The following is a 19,909-nucleotide window of genomic DNA, read 5'->3' as shown; positions in this document are numbered from 1 at the left end:
GAACATCCCTCAGAAGACCACAGATACGTAGAAGACAAAGTCAAGATAAAACCGGAAGAAACGTCCGGAGATGATCCAGAACATGAGACGCCACACGGGTTCTAACGGGTTCTAGCAGGTTTTAGCGTGTTCTAGTTCCTTTGGAAAAAAGATGGCAAACATTTTAACTTGAAGGATCAATAATCTAAAAAGATCCAATTTCAAGATCATCCAGAAAGTTCTACTGGACTTTCGTCCAGTCTGGGTTCCACATATCCTCGGCATACCAATCAAAGTGCAGGTGGAACTCCGTTACCATGGTTACCACACCCCTCAGCGCAACGTCACCTACCTGAAACCGGTTTTATTCTCCGTTGTCTCGGGCTGCTCCGTGTTCTGCTGGGACAGGGACGGGGAACTCTCCGGAAGAGAGACGTCCGAGGAGGACGAGCTGCAACACACACACAGGGAGGGAGGAGTGAACAGCCAAACATGGACACAGAACCCGTCCTTGCTCTGCTGCTGGAGCATCTAGAACCTCGCAACCTTTCATTTTCCATCTAAACACAGATGGTGCATAGAAATAAATATTATAAATAACATATATAAATATTATTAAAAAAAATACATATATATATATATATATATATATATATATATACATACATATATATACATACATATATATACACACACACGTGTACATTAACAGTGATGATGATGATATATCGATGACATATGACTGGATCATCTGCAGCCGACTGTATTTATTTGGTTTCTCTGTATTTTCACTTGTTTCTAATTTCTTTTTTTTTTTACTTCATTTGTTTATTTTTAAAGTTCTTTTCTAAAAAGCATTCTGAGGTTTGTGCATGTGATGCAGACGGAGTTTGTCCTCTAGCGCCTCCCTGAGGACTATAGCTGCACTGTAGAAGGAACCAGAGCTGAAAGCTCCTGCAGGCAGTTTGTTTGTTTGTTTGTGGACAGGTTGGAGCTCTGTCAGCAGGTCTGAGGTCAGTCTTGGTGGTACAGACCTGCGGGTGGCAGGAGGCTCCTCAGAGATGGAGCTGGCTTTGGAGAAGAGCCTGGACTTCCTGCTGAGACCCAGAGCCGACATGTGATGACTGAGGAAAGAGCGACTCCTAGTGGCCGACAGGAGGGACAGCAGGGAGACAGAGGATGAGACACCAGAGGTTAGATCAGAGACAGTGGACCAACACCAAGAAACCCAAATCAGGAGAACCAGGACTGATCTCAGACCAGATGTTAAACCCTGAAGAGCAAAGTCAGAGGGTTGGAAACCACAGGAGAAGAATGAAGTTCTTCATGTTTTCTGCTCCACAGATTATTCAGCTCCAGACGGCATGCTCAGCCTCCTCGTCTCCTACATCCTTTTCTCCTACATCCTCATCTCCACCATCCTCGTCTCCTCCATCCTTCTGCCAGAAAAAACTTTATCTAAATATTTTGGAGGGTGTGTTGAGCCCTGAGCTCATCGGGAGGAGAGAAGGTGGAGGAGGGAGGAGGCTGGAGGAGGAGCTTCTGCTTGGAAATGACCTGATTATTTCTCTGGGACTCCAGACTCTGTGTGAGGCATGTGTGAATCAGAGTAAAGCTTCACCGCAGATGTTGCTGGGTTAAAGTGAGGATGGAACAGAGGAAATTATCGATATTTTGCATTTTATAGTAAATAACTTCTTTAAAACGAGCTGCAGGGGACGGAAACCTCCAGAATGAAGCACCATGTGGACGTCATCTGGCCAAAGATTCATGCAGCTGGACTGAAACAAACTTCCAGATGTGCAGGTAAAGCGATAGCTAGGTGGTTTTCGGTCTTTAAACTCAACTCCAGCTCTTCTTCTGTTGTGGAACATTATTTTATCCAGAAAGAGATCAAAAGCGGAGGAAAACTGCAAACGACAGGATCCCTGCAGGAACATGGAAATCCGGTAAATACTGTAAACCTGAACCAGGAGGGTAAAGCTCCTCCTAGCTCCGCCTCCCATCAGCTGATTTATATGACTGTCCAGTAAAATGATTTCATCTCATTTATTCACTTACAAGACGTATTATAATGTGTCAAACGCGTCACCCAAAAGCCATAAAAGGCTTAAAAACAAAGTACATAAAATACATTCACACATTCATCTCTCCTGTCTGGTTTAACCACCTCTAGTTACCTTAAAACCACCTAAAAATCTCTAACCTTATAGCTGTGTTTTACTGAACTGAGTGCATGTTAATAGTAACTATGTTTAAACTTCTCTGTAAAGACGGACAGGTGTACATGTACCACCACGACCTGTGTGCTTGAGTCCTTCCTCTGAACAGTGGTTTTCTTCGTCTTGTTGGTGTGTAGGATGACTACCCGGTAGGAGATGACAAAACCTGAGCCTACATCGTACATAATACACTCATTGTTTGAGAGGTTCATACTTCTAGAACAGAGGATCTGAGGGTTGAACCGGATGTGACGCAACTCCTACGACTTCCTTCTGTAAAATCCGTCATTCTTTGAGTTGGATACGTGTCACATGATGTTAGAGGTAGTTTAAACGAGGTTCCGAACCGGACCTGTGTGAGGTCAGAAGAGCTAACCCTGTGTCTCCGTTTGTGAAACAAACATATTTGGATAATTTAGTTGTTAACATATTTTCTAAAGTCTAAAGTTTCATCAGTATGTATTTTTAAAGCTAGATTCTACTCTTTGAAAAGCTCTGCCACTTAATTAATCTGTACATGTTCAATATTTTACGGTTTTTCTTTGATCGGAATATTATGAATTTAGTTTTATTTCTATTTAATGGTACTTTGTTACTTTTGAACACTTTTATCAACTCATTTACAATATTTTGTAGGTATTGTCATTTTTTGCGTGATAAGAATAGATTTGTGACTTTATGGAGGATATTAGAGGACAGAATAAAATCACTGACATATAAAATGAAGAGGAGTGGACCGAACATCGAGCCCTGCGGGACGCCAGCTTAGAGTTTGACGGTGTGACGTGATTACGTGAACGAGTTGCTCCCTTTCATTTAACTTCCGAACCAACCGAGTGCCCCGACACCGTAATGCAGTTTAACTCTGAGAATGTTCAAGTCAATGGTGTCAAACGCTTTTGATAAATCCAGGAAAATGCCAATACCACGTTCTCCTTCATCAACAGCATCAGACCAGGAACAGGTTGTGTTCTCCATATTGTGATGGTATGTTACATGTTTCTGAATAATCACTAAGTCTGGAGTGGACGACTTTAATACTTTTGACGGGGCTGGTAGTTCAGAGATTGGTCCATAATTGTGCATATTATTTTTATCACCAGCTTTAAATAGTGGAATAAGTTTTTGTCATTTTTGGTTCGCCCCACTGACTAATGAAAGATTTATGGTATAAACAAGTGGAACAACGGCTTTAAAGATTTTACTACACAGACCGTCCACACCCGCCGTGTGGGAGCTTTTCACCTTCATGATAATTAGACTCACTTCTATTTTATTCGTTGGTGTCAGGAAAAAGGAACAATTATTTTTGAGCTACTGTTGGTATGTAGCGCCCCCTGGTGGATGTCTAGTTTTAGAACGCTTGTCACCGACTGAAGTAAAATAAGATCATCGTCACTAAGATTATTGTTGGCATTGTGCTGGATTAGTTTTTGGTCCACGGCTGAGTTCCTCACTGAGAACTCTCCAGCACTGCTTGTGATTTCCATGAGAAGCTGTTATAAGATCCGTATAGTGTTGGTGCTGACTAAGGAGCCGTCCCCACGATGTCGAATTGCAGTAAAACCGCTGAAATATTTTAGCAATCCACCCTTTCATCCCCATGAAGCAGGGACGAGCCTCCATGAAACTGATCATGTCTGAAACCAGGTACTAAGGTGGATCGGTTTGAAACCTCTGGGGGTCTGAGTCTGTGGTCCAGTGAGGAAAAAGTAACCGCAGAACTGGGGGATATGATGTCAGTGTGATGAACGCGTACCAAACACAACAACAATCATGGTGTCGGTGACCAGCTGTGTTTTGATGCTGCAGGCAGTCCCGGCTTGTTTGCAGCTTTAGCACCGAAATGCACAGCTGGTACACCACAGTGCTGCTGTACCATCACCAGCAAAGCAAGCTGAAACGTCATTATCTGTGCATGCAGAGTGTTACTCTTTAATCATCATAGCGCCCCCCACAGGCTGTAGTATGTACTACAATGGTGTCGTGGGGATGTTGAAGCCTTTCATTAGTTTTCACACCTGCACCGGCGTCGTGTGGACGTGGCCTTAATCTCATGGCATTTGTCAGCTTATTTCTATATTTTGTATAAGTTTCCTGGATTTTAATATGCCCTTTATATAATGTGTTTTTCTTTTCAACTGATTTCAGAATCAGTTTTGGAAGCCATGCTTCCATCACCCACCGCCTTTTAAATCATCTTTTCAGGTTTACAGAATTTACAGTCACTTATTATGTTAATGACAGAATTTTGTGCCTCATCTGGATTTTTCATCTAGAAACACAAGCCCATGTTTTGTCTTTAAGGTATTAGACCATTTCATTAAATTTCTTTCAGTTAGTACTTTCACTTTAACTGTTGATGGTAACTGGTTGAATTTTGTACCAGAGTCAGTGAAAAGACGACGGATTGAGATCTGTAACGTCTGGCAGGGTCACGCCGGGATCAGAATACACGTATTTATGAAGGAAAGCCTGATGAAGAGCAGAGCAGCAAATATTATTTAATACTGTTTTCTTTGGCTAAATAGTTAAAATCTCAGAATAAAGCAGTTTTTTTTATGCCACATTTAATGGATTTAGTAATTCATCTGTTTTGTTCATGAAAATATTCAAATCTGAATCTGGGGGTCGACGGATAACTCCTACGTAATATTTTTTCCATTTTCAACCTTTATTTCCATAAATAAAGAATCTGAGTAGCTGAGCGTTTCTAAATAGGATCCTTTGTTAATCCAGGTTTCACCACACCTGTGACTGGCTGCATGTTAGCAGATCTCTGATGTTTATTCAGGCTTCTCGTATTCAGATGTTACAGGAAAATGAAGCTTAGGTTTGCTGGTTATACATTTCAGTTCATCGTTTCCAGTTCAGCTTATCGAAGCGATGCTGTTCACGTACCTCGCACCAGGTTCCATCATTTCTATCATCAGGCAGTGCGCATCGTAACAGTGGCTGGAATCTGATGTGCAAAACCCACAAAGCATGACTTCTTATATCAAAAGAGTTCAACTAATTTAAACTAAGACCAAAGTTAAACACGAGGTAAATAACAAGAAAAAGGGAGAAAAAACAAAAGGAAATAGGACAGGAAAAGAATCACAGATGGAAAAAGGAAAGTATGAAAACTAGTAGGAAGAAAAAAATAATATATGATAATGCTTCTTTCTCCTCCTTCCATGCTTCTTTATGTTTCTTATCATCTGGTTTTGTTTGAATGCTTTAAGAAGGAAAGAAATAAAATAAATGGTTACATCCATCTCACCAATCATTTTGGAGGGCAACTGTTCTCAAAGGACTCTGGGAAATGTATTTTTCCAGTAAATGTGGTTCCATTGTGTGGGCGGCGCTGCTCGGTGGGTGGAGCGGTCGTCTTGTAGCTGCGTGGATCGACGTTCTGGAGGCCAGCAAAGTTCACGATGAAGCAGAATTCAGCTTTTTCTGGTTCTGGTTCAGGGAGTCCTGGTTGGAGGTGATGAAGCTTCCAGTGGGGAAAAGGTTGGTCCGTGTTCACGCCGCTGGTCACCTGCTGTCTTACCTGTTTGTGTTTGGATCTCAGAGGGTCCCACATGTTTATGTCACTTCCTGTGATGGGAGGAACTTAAACATCATGCTCTTCAGTCACCGGCAGGACTGAAGATAGAAAACATCACAGATGCTGCTTTTCGGCTTCGACAGAAGCCCTTTTATATGTCAGCCCTCTGACTGGCCAGCATGGCTGCAGAGGCGGGGCTAGATCACCACCTCTTACTCTGGTTCCTGACAGCATTCCGGTCATGTGGCTTCAGTTAGTCAGGAAGCTGGAGGAGGTGCTCCTGATGGTTGTCTTCTCCAGCTCCACCACCAGATGGCAGAATTTTTACTTTTCTGTCAGGAAGCTGTCGACCGACAGAAACAGAACAGCAGAAAGAAGGACCTTTGGATCAGAACTGAGACACCTTTAGGAACCGAGAAAAGTCCAGCTGCTATCAGGACCAACTAGACCCGGAGAACCAACACCAACACAAACGTTCTGGATCTGATGAGGACTGGTTCTGAGATGACAACAAAACTCTGAAGTCTGGAGGAGAAGGGGACCAGAACGGGACCCGGGTTTGGGTTCTGGAGGAATAACGAACCAGAACACCTGGCTGTGTCTCTGGAATGGGTTTGAACTTACGGGCTGGACGGCATTTTTGTCTCGGACTCCGTAATGGCGGTGTCGTTGGGGGCCGTGTGGGGGGGCAGCGGAGACCCTCTCTGGGACCCGGGACTGGAGGTGGTGCTGCCAGGTTCTGATGTCAGCGGGGACGAGGTCTTGCTGTCTGGTCCTGGCGTAGGGCTGGAGGAGGTGCCGGCCGGGGAGAGGGGGGTGTTGGTGGAAGACAGGAACAGGAGGGTGGGTGGGGTGGGGGATGGGGAGGAGGAGAGGAGGTCTGGGAGGTTCTGATTGGACAAGCGGCGGCTCCTGCGTCCGTCCTGCTCAATGGCGGCCATCTTTCTTCTTTCCTTACGGAGATGGGGGGAGGAGTCGTCCACGTCACCATCCTCGTACCGCAGAGCCGTCTGCACATTCACACACATAAAATCAGCTGTTACTGCCATGTGATCCGTCACATGACACAACATGTGACCCACCATGTTAGTAACATGTCTGCTACATCAGTCGGCTGTTATCGCCATGTGACCTGTCATGTGTCTGGTTATTGTCACCTCATAGACGGTGAACTGAGCTCTGAGGTCAGGCTCCACCCCCTTATTGCTCATGTGTTTGCGGATGATGGCCTCCATCCCCAGCTGCTCCAGGCAGTCTGTCACGTCGTAGAAGGAGTCCTGGTCCGGGAGCACGGCCAGAGTCTGACACAGAAAACAAGAGAAAAGCACTCCATTTATTCCAGTTCCTGGTGACGACCAGGTTCAGGACTTTTCCTCTGTCTTACCCCGAATGCCTGAAGTTATTTCTAGTGATGGAAAAACCAAATAAAAAGAGGAAAAAATAAAAAGGCTGGAATAAAATAAATTACAATCAAATAATAAACAAATTAAGAACATATAAAATGCATTATCATATTAAATAAGAGTAAATAAATAAAATAATTAAACAAATTGAAAAAAAGTGCTTTGCAGGTGTGAAGGATTAATCTGTTTTCTAGAGAAAAAAATAAGCCAAACTAAATTCCGTTTTTTTATTTAATCTTTGCATTTCTTTGTGCTGTTTGAAGATTTTTCCTGTTTTAAAAAGATTTCCTCCTCCATCGTACCGGTCGCAGCTGTTCCTGCCACACAGGAATCTGGTGGAAATAAAGTTATTTTCCTGAAGGAAGAGTATGACTTTATTACACCTGCTGAGTTTTCTAGAGTTTTAAATGTTCACATAACCAGTAATTTAGCAGCAGTTCCAGTCTGGTTTAGTCCTTCCTGGTTGGTACGGACCTCCTCCCGCTCTTCCATCCACATGCCTCGGTACATCAGTCTACCAGCAACCCCAGGACTTCAGGGTTGTCCATCCTGTGCTGGTCTAGACTCTAGCTCTGTCTCCAAGCTGCCTTTTCTGAGTAAAATCCTGGAAAAGATGGTTTACCCTCAACTGAAGGACTTCCTGGACCAGCATAAAATGTTGGAGGTATTTCAGTCCAGCTTTAAAACTTCCACAGCACAGAATCAGCTGTAAAGTATTATTTACAACATTTTTAAGTACTATGGAAACTATGTTCTTTTAGATCTACCTGGCCTTGGACACGGCTTACCATAATATCCAGATTTCTGGGCTGGAGCAGTGGGTGGGAGGCTCAGGCTCCGCCCTCCAGTGGACGAAGTCCTGCCTACGACAGGAGCTTCTTTGTGAAGATTGCTGGGGGGCCACACAGCTCTGTTCTTGGGGTTTCGTTTTTTTTTCTGCTACTTTTTGCTACTGGAAATAATTTACACAAATTTGGGATTTTATTCCCTTTCTATGCTGATGACTGTGAAACCTACTCGCCCTCAAGCAGCCGGATGATCGCTCCGTTCAGCCTCTTCTTGGTCTCACTGATGTGAAGTTGTGGATGGCTCTTTTAGAATTTGAACAAACATAAAACTGAAGCGGTTTTATCATCTGGCCCCAGCTGCTCCACCAGAGACCATCCTAAACCGCCACCTCTCTGATCTGACTCCTGACCTGTCTGTTGTGACCAACCTCAGGTTTTATGAGCACGTTAATGTGGTGGTGAAATCATCCTTTATTCATCTGTAAGATTAAAGCTGTCCATTCTAAGCGTGACCTGGACCGTAATCATTAACTTCCGGTGGGATTACTGTAGCTCTGTTAGCAGGAATTAGCCGGGTCCCTCTGCAGGCAGTGCAGTGGCGCCTTTTTTAACCCAAACAAGGAGAGAGCTCATCACTCTGGTGTTTAACTGGCTTCCTGTTTATTTAAAGTTCTTTTATTTGTTATTAAGTCTCTTGGTGGTCTTGCACCTGCATATTTGTCCAACTTGCTGCACCCCAACGTCCCCCTCCTTCCCTCCGGTCAGCTGACTAGATGTTGCTACTGATTCCTAAATCAGCAAAATTGGAGGTGACGGATCTTTTTTCTTAAAGCTCTGGAGCCAGCTTGTCTCGTCTGAAATCCCACGTCTGGCTTTTAACCTGGCGTGGAGCGAGCACAGACTGAACCGCATCCGCTCTGATTTTAGTTTCGTATTACATGTGTTTTATTTCTGTCTGTGCTTCACCTGCCATCCAGCACGTTGGTCGACCATGTGTTGTTCTTTTAAAGTGCTGTATTAATATTTAGATATCCATCCGCTGGCCAAGCTCTGCATGGTCGGTTTATCTGCGGTCAACGTGGATGGTTGTACAACATTTTCACCAGCTGTTTACATCACAGATTAATAACCATGTGACCGTTTATCTCGCTCAGTTTGATGAAGAGGATGATGAAGCTGCTTTCTCAGGACATCTGAGACGCTGTGATGATGCTGTTCTGACATCATTCCATCACCATGACGATGGGTTGATCTCCTCTTTCTTTATTTCTGTCTTTTCATCTTGTTTTCTGTTTCTGACTGTGAAATGGGCCTAAAACCAGAATCTCATCAACCATATTTTACCCCCAGTAGAAGATAAACGACGTTTCAGATCAAACTGCGACATTTGATGGAAAATATCAGCTGATTGTGAATCTATAAAAAGTTGGAAGAGGATGGTAACGATGCTCCCTTTGTTTTTTATCTGACGTTTTTAGGATGCTGTTAGAGGATACTGGTTGGACAGGTTGGAGGGGGACAACAGTGTCCATTGGAGGTCTCTGAACATATAAGGACTATTAGCTGGATCGGAGCAGAACTTTGCTGCCTGGAGCAGCTGGAAGAATCCTGGTAATGTGAAGTTACTGAACGAGTAAACGCCAAACATCAACATTATCAGGTTTATCAGGTTGGAACAAGTTTTTCTGCAGATGGACTGACTGGTTTGTTCCATCCATGTGGTTAAAAGCGGCGTTCTCACAGAACGCAGTCCAGACCTTTCAACAGTACACAACATCTGGAGCATCATGGAAGCAGAAATCCAGCAACCAAGGTCCAGGACTGTAGAGCAGCTAGAATCCTGCATCAGACCAGAATGGGACAACATTCCTCTCCTAAAACTCCAGCAACGGGTCTCCTCACTTCCCAGACGTTTCCAGACATGTTAGAAGAAGAGATGCTACACCATGCTGAACACCACCCTGGAACTACTTTTTACACCATGCTGAACACCACCCTGGAACTACTTTTTACACCATGCTGAACACCACCCTGGAACTACTTTTTACACCGTGCTGAACACCACCCTGGAACTACTTTTTACACCATGCTGAACACCACCCTGGAACTACTTTTTACACCATGCTGAACACCACCCTGGAACTACTTTTTTACACCATGCTGAACATCACCCTGGAACTACTTTTTACACCGTGCTGAACACCACCCTGGAACTACTTTTTACACCATGCTGAACACCACCCTGGAACTACTTTTTACACCGTGCTGAACATCACCCTGGAACTACTTTTTACACCGTGCTGAACACCACCCTGGAACTACTTTTTACACCATGCCGAACACCACCCTGGAACTACTTTTTACACCGTGCCGAACACCACCCTGGAACTACTTTTTACACCATGCCGAACACCACCCTACTACTTTTTACACCGTGCCGAACACCACCCTGGAACTACTTTTAACACCGTGCCGAACACCACCCTGGAACTACTTTTTACACCGTGCCGAACACCACCCTGGAACTACTTTTAACACCGTGCCGAACACCACCCTGGAACTACTTTTTACACCGTGCCGAACACCACCCTGGAACTACTTTTTACACCGTGCCGAACACCACCCTGGAACTACTTTTTACACCGTGCCGAAAACCACCCTGGAACTACTTTTTACACCGTGCCGAACACCACCCTGGAACTACTTTTTACACCGTGCCGAACACCACCCTGGAACTACTTTTTACACCGTGCTGAACATCACCCTGGAACTACTTTTTACACCGTGCCGAACACCACCCTGGAACTACTTTTTACACCGTGCCGAACATCACCCTGGAACTACTTTTTACACCGTGCTGAACACCACCCTGGAACTACTTTTTACACCGTGCTGAACACCACCCTGGAACTACTTTTTACACCGTGCTGAACACCACCCTGGAACTACTTTTTACACCGTGCTGAACACCACCCTGGAACTACTTTTTACACCATGCTGAACACCACCCTGGAACTACTTTTTACACCGTGCTGAACATCACCCTGGAACTACTTTTTACACCGTGCTGAACACCACCCTGGAACTACTTTTTACACCATGCCGAACACCACCCTGGAACTACTTTTTACACCGTGCCGAACACCACCCTGGAACTACTTTTTACACCATGCCGAACACCACCCTACTACTTTTTACACCGTGCCGAACACCACCCTGGAACTACTTTTAACACCGTGCCGAACACCACCCTGGAACTACTTTTTACACCGTGCCGAACACCACCCTGGAACTACTTTTAACACCGTGCCGAACACCACCCTGGAACTACTTTTTACACCGTGCCGAACACCACCCTGGAACTACTTTTTACACCGTGCCGAACACCACCCTGGAACTACTTTTTACACCGTGCCGAAAACCACCCTGGAACTACTTTTTACACCGTGCCGAACACCACCCTGGAACTACTTTTTACACCGTGCCGAACACCACCCTGGAACTACTTTTTACACCGTGCTGAACATCACCCTGGAACTACTTTTTACACCGTGCCGAACACCACCCTGGAACTACTTTTTACACCGTGCCGAACATCACCCTGGAACTACTTTTTACACCGTGCTGAACACCACCCTGGAACTACTTTTTACACCGTGCTGAACACCACCCTGGAACTACTTTTTACACCGTGCTGAACACCACCCTGGAACTACTTTTTACACCGTGCTGAACACCACCCTGGAACTACTTTTTACACCGTGCTGAACACCACCCTGGAACTACTTTTTACACCAAGCTGAACACCACCCTGGAACTACTTTTTACACCGTGCCGAATTTTCCATCACATGGTGAAATGTCTCAGTTTCATCCTCTGGTGTGATGTTTATCTTCTGCTGGGAGTGAAATATGGATGATGAGGTTTATGAATCATTGACTGGTTTTATTCACCAGGTTGTAAAACTTGGCCGTTTTTTTACCTTGTTGATGAGCGTCATGGCGAACATAAGCAGTTCCGTGTCAGCACCGTTTCTCTCCTCCAGAACATCCATCATGTAACTCCACGGCTTCACACCTGCAGCACAAACACACACACCTGAAACGGTAACCATAGCAACAGCACAATTTACCATCACACAGCAGGTTAACCAGTTACCCAACTAACCTTAATGATCGAGCTCTCAGAGCACTATGACACCTTCAAAGTATGCAGAGGAAACTTCATGTCTTTCTCTTAGAAATCTGATTGGTCAGGAGGCGGAGCTTTCACCTGTGTGAAAAAGCTCCGCTTCCTGATCTAGAACTGATTAGTTTCCATTATCAGTTCCCATGGTGATACAACCCAGTAAGAAGTGAACCATCTCCATGAAACTGAAAATTCCAAGCTGAACCTGAAGCTACTGCGATAAAAGGGACCATGCAGCAGAGTTTAGGCTCCAGGTGAGTTTACCTGCGACTCACAAGATTGAAGAAATTCACTTATTTTACTGATCAGCTGATGAGTCTAGATCGATAATCAATGAATTAACATCTCGTCCTGATTTCATATATTGAACCTGCATCATCTACCACGTAGACGAGTGTGTGTGTGTGTGTACCTCTCTTTCCGTCCACCACATTGACGGCGTTGATAAACAGAGGACTGTTGGACTCTGAATACTCAACGAAGACAATGAGCAGCTTTAGAGACGTTTTCACCACCAGACGAGACTGAGAAGACAAAGACATGCTGACATGGTCCAGAGGGGACGCCGAAAACCGACGATGAGGACGAGGAGCTCTGAGGACTCACCAGACTTCCTGTTAGCGCATACAACCACTGCACCGTCTCGTTGTGGTTGATCACTCCATTCATACCGTCCACAAACAGCATGATCTGGCTGAGAGCTGCAGACACAGAAAAGGATGAATGATGGATGGATGGATGGATGCTTGTCAGTAAAGTTGAATAGAAATTTAAGCCATTATTATTATTATGTTCATCAAGACCGGACCTGCAGGACGGGACCTGCAGGACTGACCATCCATCCGGTGGGTTCTACAGGTTTTGGGCTGGGGTGTCAGGTGGAGTCTCACCTCTCAGGATGTAGTTCTGGTAGTTGTGGTCAGCCTCCACTCCGACTTTAATGAAGCAGGTCAGACCTTCAGATGCCACGAACTCTGGAACCAGGTCTTTGTCATCCTGCAGACACCAGACACATGTTTAGAAAACTGATCCCAGTCCAGTGAGAGGAGAAGAGTCTAGCTACTGATGTGGCGCCACCTTGTGGTGGGAGCACTAGGCGTCTTTCACTGGCAGAGCGTAACTGTGGAGAGGGAGTGTAGCTCTGGATTAAGGAGTGGAGGTAGACCGGAGCCGTTTGGGTTATTGTTTTGTAAGCCAGAAGCAGAGCTTTGAATCTGATGCGCTGCAACTGGAAGCCAGTGGAGAGCGATTAGCAGCGGAGTGACATGAACTCTTTTTGGCTGGTTGAAGACCAGACGTGCTGCTGCGTTCTGGATCATCTGCAGAGGTTTAACTGAGCATGCAGGCAGGCCAGCCAGTAAGGAGTTGCAGTAGTCAATGCGAGAAATGACCAGAGCCTGGACCAGGAGCTGGGTCGTGTGTTCAGTCAGGTAGGGTCTGATCCTCCTGATGTTGTAGAGAGCAAATCGGCAAGACCGGGAGACCGAGGCAACATGGTCCTTAAAGGTCAGCTGGTTGTCTACCATGACACCAAGATTCCTGGTAGAAGATGTAGGCACAAGCGTGATGGAGTCAAGCTGCACACTTATCTGTGGCGGTATTTAGCACAGCTACTCACTAGACATTACTGTACTAGTTCACTGAATCCTAGGAGAACTTTATTCATTCCTAGGACGACACGATTAGTTCCTAAAGCTACATCACAAATTTCAATGACTATTTCACTAGTTCTTAAGATTATGTCACTAATTCCTGAGACTACATCATTAGTGCCTAGGACTATTTCACTAAATCCTAGGACTACTTTACTTATTCCTAGATGAACTTGGCTGTTATCCTCTGGTTTTCATTTAATGTGGTTTTCTTTTAGGAGTATTTGTGGAGATATATTAATTTATTTTTGGTCATTTCAACCAGGAGACGGAAAATAGGTTTTGTTGTTGATGAAAAAGTTAAATAAAAAATAAAATGATGTGATTTTACCTGGAATAGCTGTTTGAGGGAGAAGAGCGACCGTCTGAGCTCCGGACCCTGAGAGTTGTACAGCTTCTCTGAAAAAGAAGAAACAGGAAGTGACATCATTCCTGGGGCAGGTAAATGGTCGGATGCAGGGATTTCCAATTCTGGTCCTCGTGAGCTACTGTCCTGCAGGTTTTGGACTCTACCCTGATGCAACACACCAGACTCACTGGGTCATTGACCGGCTTGTGCAGAGGTGTGTTGTAGTAGGAGACATCTAAAACCTGCAGGACAGTAGCTCACGAGGACCAGAGTTGGAGACCCCTGGTCTGATGCATAGCTTTTAGGAAGTGCTGAACATGCAGCTGCTGGAGCTGGAGCAATCAGAACAGATGCGACGGAACCAGAACCTGTAATGAGCTCGACACACGAGAGGCGACCAACGGCAGCAGCGCCGTGCATCGCGCTCTAAGATCGCTTCTCTCCAAGAAATTTGATTGGGTATGATATTGGTGGGGATTTTGACATTTTCAAACCAGTCCCTGACGTGACAAAGTTTAACAGATGGAGAGTCAGAAGATTTTGCACAAATTAACAGAAATCTTGCTCTTTACTGTATAAAAAAAAAACTCTGAGTTCATCCAAGTTTACAAAATAGGAAACAGCCTCGTGAATATCATTTGATGGACCTCAAGGCTGATCCAGATCAATCCAGAACCTACGTTTGGACTAATTCACTCTGGCGCCACGCGGCTGCCTTTTATTAAGATAAAATATTCTTCCATGTTCAAAGTGTTTGCAGACGGCGCCGTCTAGCCTGCTGTCATTGGTCAGTCCATGAAGCCCCTTGCTGGTTGGCTGTAGTACAACAGCAACAAAAATTGAACATTTTTCTATTTTCTCGTGTCGCATCGCAAGCCCAGATTGCGGCTATCCCGGATTGGGGTTAATCCAGATTAACCCAGATTGCTTTCATTAGAGGAAATGCTCATTACTTCAGTAACTTCCAGACTTTTGCAGCCTTATCTTGTGTCCCAGGGTTTTTTCCAGGGTGAAGGACTCTAAAATGTGACGTCTCTCCTGGTGGTGGAAACAGTGAAATTAGCTTGAAGTAAACATCGGTAACTGGGCGGACTGATGAGCCTGATGCTTGGTGAAGGTCGGCGCTATGAGGGCTTCTAGTTTATTATTTTTTAGCTTTAAAATGTTCATTTGATTCCTTTTTCCTTTATTAATGTCTACTTTCTTCTCATGACAAGTTTTCTAATTTAATTCTAAACCAAAGTAAAGACATCACTATTTTATTTGGTTTCTGAGACGGTGTTCGTACTCAGACAGGAGGACAAACTAATGTTTTCAGTTCTCTGGTTTAGCGTGGGAACCAGGTCTTAGTGGGTCCAGATGTTTACTGAGCCGTAAACAGGAAGCAGCATCAGTTTATTTCTCAGAAAATAGACGTTTGCAGATCCCAGTCCTTCTGCTCCACCTCAGTAAAGCAGCTCTGTCTGCATGCAGAGGGACACTGGGACCAGCAGAGGGACACTGGGACAAGAAGCAGGTCACTGGGACCAGCAGAGGGACACTGGGACCAGCAGAGTGACACTGGGACCAGCAGAGGGACACTGGGACCAGCAGAGTGACACTGGGACCAGCAGAGTGACACTGGGACCAGCAGAGGGACACGGGGACCAGCAGAGTGACACTGGGACCAGCAGAGGGACACTGGGACCAGCAGAGGGACACGGGGACCAGTAGCTGTCCCACATACAGCTGACAGAGTTTCGTGCTGCTGTCAAATGAACCGACTCACATTCTACTGGAAGATGTGAGATTCCCTGAACTAATGAAACAGATTAATCTGCTGTCCAGAACCTGGGACCTGGACCAGAACCTGCTCGTCAGCATAGAAAGTGGACACTGAGGATTCTAAAATTTCATAAAACTTCATAGAATTGTCGTTCTGTTAAAACCAGAAAACTGTTCAGTGTCTTTTCAGACTAAAAGTTTCATCCTTCATGAGCTGTTTCATGACGGTGGGCCTGAGTTACCGGCCTCCGAAGTAACCAGACCAGAACTAGGAAATGGACCAGAACCTGGAAACAGATCTGTAGAGCAACAAACTGTGAGGATCCAGCCTTCCTCTTTCTGTACTCATCATCATCAGGCAGGGCGTGCAGACATGATCATCACAGCATGAAGACGATGAATCCTCCTGAAGGAGGAAAGTTCCTCTACTTTAGTCTCCATGATGCAATTTGAGTTTCAGCTTCAACCAATCAGGTTTCATTCCTCCGACAGTCAACAGTTAAGTCTCCTCCCACCAGTCAGAGAGGACGATGACTCACCCAGACATCCAGCTCAGAGCCAAGATGGCCGCCAGCCAGCCTCGGATGGAGCTATAAGTGTTTTATGACGCAGTGTGGAGATCCTCTGTCCCACTCTGGACCATATGAAGGCCAAAAGATTCATGTTGCCGTGACGCCGTCTGAAACCAGTCTGACCAGAGAAACGATCAGATCTATAGGCTTAACATGTTTACTCCAACAGCTGATTTTATTTTTTATTTGTCTACTTAATCGGGACAGAGCAGGTTAATGAACATCAGTGCAAAGTCTGACGTAAACATGCCGGATTATAGTTAAAGATGTCCATCCCCGGTCCCAGAGCAGGACAGAAGACCAAACACCCGGTCCCAGAGCAGGACAGAAGACCAAACACCCGGTCCCAGAGCAGGACAGAAGACCAAACATCACCAAAGAAGAAGACATTAAACAATAAAAAAAACAAGCAACGATACACGTAACACAAGAACTAGAACATGATCACAGGTTTGATCTTCTAGACATTATTCCAGGTAAATTATTCCAGAACCGACTTCCTCCCCAACTACCAGAAAGGGGGGAGACTACAGTAAATTCATGTGATTTGAAGAACCTAAATAAATGTATAAATGTGGACCAACCAGGGAATCGGAAATATTGTCTTTATAATGAAGAATGAAAATTTGAGTTAAAACAAACATTAACTAAGCTGGTTATTCTGTAAAACTCAAGAACATTGATCTGGAACCAGATTCAGGTCATCTTCAAGAATAAATCGGATAAAGTTCTCTGGGATGAACACATTTAGTAAATTAATAAATAAAAATTATAATTGATAATAATTAATAAAAAATAACTGACATGTAAACATAAATAATTATTAATCTGATGGTGAGGGACAGCATTGGCAAAACACCTGGAGACTCTGGCTTTTAAAATCACCAACCAAGTTTGTAACCTTGGAGTGTTGATAGACTCAGACCTGACTTTCAGCAGCCACATCAAAGCTTCACTAAGAAGCTTTTTACCAGCTTAGAAACATCAACAGAATTAAAAGTTTAGTCTCCCAGAAAGACCAAGAGAAACTCATCCATGCATTCATCTCCAGTAGACTGGATTACTGTAATGGTCTGTTAACAGGACTTCCTAAAAAGAGCATTAAACATCTGCAGCTCATCCAGAACGCTGCTGCTAGAGTTTTAACCAGGACTAAGAGATCTGAACACATCACACCAGTTTTGAAATCTTTACACTGGTTTCCAGTCAGTCACAGAATAGATTTTAAAACCCTTCTGATCATTTACAAATCCCAGAACGGTTTAGACCCAGAATACATCTGTGATATGTTCAGAGATTATAAACCTAGCAGAGCTCTGAGATCCAAAGACTCTGGTCAACTAGTCCAAACCAGAGTCCAGACCAGAGTCCAGATTAAACATGGAGAAGCAGCATTTAGCTGTTATGCTGCAAACAAGTGGAACAAACTGCCAGTGGAGATTAAACTTTCACCAAATGTAGACATTTTTAAATCCAGGTTAAAAACATTTCTTTTTTCATGCGACTATGCATGAAATCTGCACGGTAACTTTTTAAACTTATCTTGCTTTTAATCATTTTAATGTAATTTATTATTTTATTGTGATTATGTGTTGATGCCTTTCACTATTCTAAATATCTGTAATATCTTTGTTTTATGTAAAGCACTTTGAATTGTCCTGTACATGAAATGTGCTATATAAATAAACTGCCTTGCCTTGCCTTGAGTTTTAATTTTGTAAATTAAATAAAAAAAAGTGAAATTTTCAGATTATGACTGAACCTGTCACTAACTAGTAGCCGCTGCCATTAACTAGCAGCAACTGTCACTAACAAGTAGTCTTTGTCATTAACTAGTAGCAACACTGACTGCAGAAGCTGGACCAGGACTCTGACTGCAGAAGCTGGACCAGGACTCTGACTGCAGAAGCTGGACCAGGACTCTGACGGCAGAAGCTGGACCAGGACTCTGACGGCAGAAGCTGGACCAGGACTCTGACGGCAGAAGCTGGACCAGGACACTGACTGCAGAAGCTGGACCAGGACTCTGACTGCAGAAGCTGGACCAGGACTCTGACGGCAGAAGCTGGACCAGGACACTGACGGCAGAAGCTGGACCAGGACACTGACTGCAGAAGCTGGACCAGGACACTGACTGCAGAAGCTGGACCAGGACTCTGACGGCAGAAGCTGGACCAGGACTCTGACGGCACAAGCTGGACCAGGACACTGACGGCAGAAGCTGGACCAGGACACTGACTGCAGAAGCTGGACCAGGACTCTGACTGCAGAAGCTGGACCAGGACTCTGACGGCAGAAGCTGGACCAGGACTCTGACGGCAGAAGCTGGACCAGGACTCTGACGGCAGAAGCTGGACCAGGACTCTGACTGCAGAAGCTGGACCAGGACTCTGACTGCAGAAGCTGGACCAGGACTCTGACTGCAGAAGCTGGACCAGGACTCTGACTGCAGAAGCTGGACCAGGACTCTGACTGCAGAAGCTGGACCAGGACATGGACATGCTAACACCACGCTAAAATCATGCCAATACCATGCTAACATCATGCTAACACTGCACTAACATCATGCTAACACCATGCTAATATCATACCAACACTGCGCTAACATCATGCTAACACCATGCTAATATCATACCAACACTGCGCTAACATCATGCTAACACCATGCTAATATCATGCCAACACTGCGCTAACATCATGCTAAGACCATGCTAATATCATGCCAACACTGCGCTAACATCATGCTAACACCATGCTAATATCATGCCAACACTGCGCTAACATCATGCTAACACCATGCTAATATCATACCAACACTGCGCTAACATCATGCTAACACCATGCTAATATCATACCAACACTGCGCTAACATCATGCTAACACCATGCTAATATCATGCCAACACTGCGCTAACATCATGCTAACACCATGCTAATATCATGCCAACACTGCGCTAACATCATGCTAACACCATGCTAATATCATGCCAACACTGCGCTAACATCATGCTAACACCATGCTAATATCATGCCAACACTGCGCTAACATCATGCTAACACCATGCTAATATCATGCCAACACTGCGCTAACATCATGCTAACACCATGCTAATATCATGCCAACACTGCGCTAACATCAGTCGCCTGCGGCTCATCCACACCTCATTAACTACGTATTTTCAAAAATTAGTGCTACTCTCAGCTCAGGTCTCTGTTATAGTTTTTACTGAGTGCACTAAAGGAAATATTTGTTATGAAATAATCTTGTACGGCTTCGGTGGTTTAGATCTCTGATAATGGAATGATGTCACACAGCAGCTGATGGATCAGAGTGATCAGCTAATAGACAGACGAGTTTCCTTCCACTGATCTATAAACCAATCAGGGCGCACCCTTTGGTCTTCAGGCCAGAGCCTCCTGAATGCTCGAAGGCCCGTTTTAAAAGCCGGGGAGACCTG

The 19,909-nt window shown here is 44.7% G+C and overlaps 1 protein-coding gene across 4 annotated transcripts in view; it reads right to left on the bottom strand.

Annotated features, from left to right (window-relative positions):
• fhod1 (formin homology 2 domain containing 1) overlaps positions 1–19,909 on the bottom strand; it is a 61,047-nt gene that overhangs the window by 23,842 nt on the left and 17,296 nt on the right. For 3 of the 4 annotated variants that reach the window (XM_041997615.1, XM_041997705.1, XM_041997787.1), the window contains exons 4-12: positions 14,099–14,166; positions 13,006–13,111; positions 12,722–12,816; positions 12,528–12,639; positions 11,910–12,004; positions 6,894–7,037; positions 6,361–6,746; positions 1,014–1,121; positions 332–430 (exon numbers count right to left, since the gene is read on the bottom strand). In XM_041997615.1, the coding sequence (XP_041853549.1) occupies positions 332–430; positions 1,014–1,121; positions 6,361–6,746; positions 6,894–7,037; positions 11,910–12,004; positions 12,528–12,639; positions 12,722–12,816; positions 13,006–13,111; positions 14,099–14,166 (1,213 nt within the window). The remainder of the gene's footprint in view (positions 1–331; positions 431–1,013; positions 1,122–6,360; positions 6,747–6,893; positions 7,038–11,909; positions 12,005–12,527; positions 12,640–12,721; positions 12,817–13,005; positions 13,112–14,098; positions 14,167–19,909) is intronic. The other variant, XM_041997866.1, reaches the window with a different exon arrangement.

The sequence above is a fragment of the Melanotaenia boesemani genome, chromosome 1 (genome assembly GCF_017639745.1).
Source record: "Melanotaenia boesemani isolate fMelBoe1 chromosome 1, fMelBoe1.pri, whole genome shotgun sequence".
Lineage (NCBI taxonomy): Eukaryota > Metazoa > Chordata > Actinopteri > Atheriniformes > Melanotaeniidae > Melanotaenia > Melanotaenia boesemani.
The sequence above is the reverse complement of the archived record's forward strand: the minus strand, read 5'-3'. Positions and strand labels throughout refer to the sequence as shown.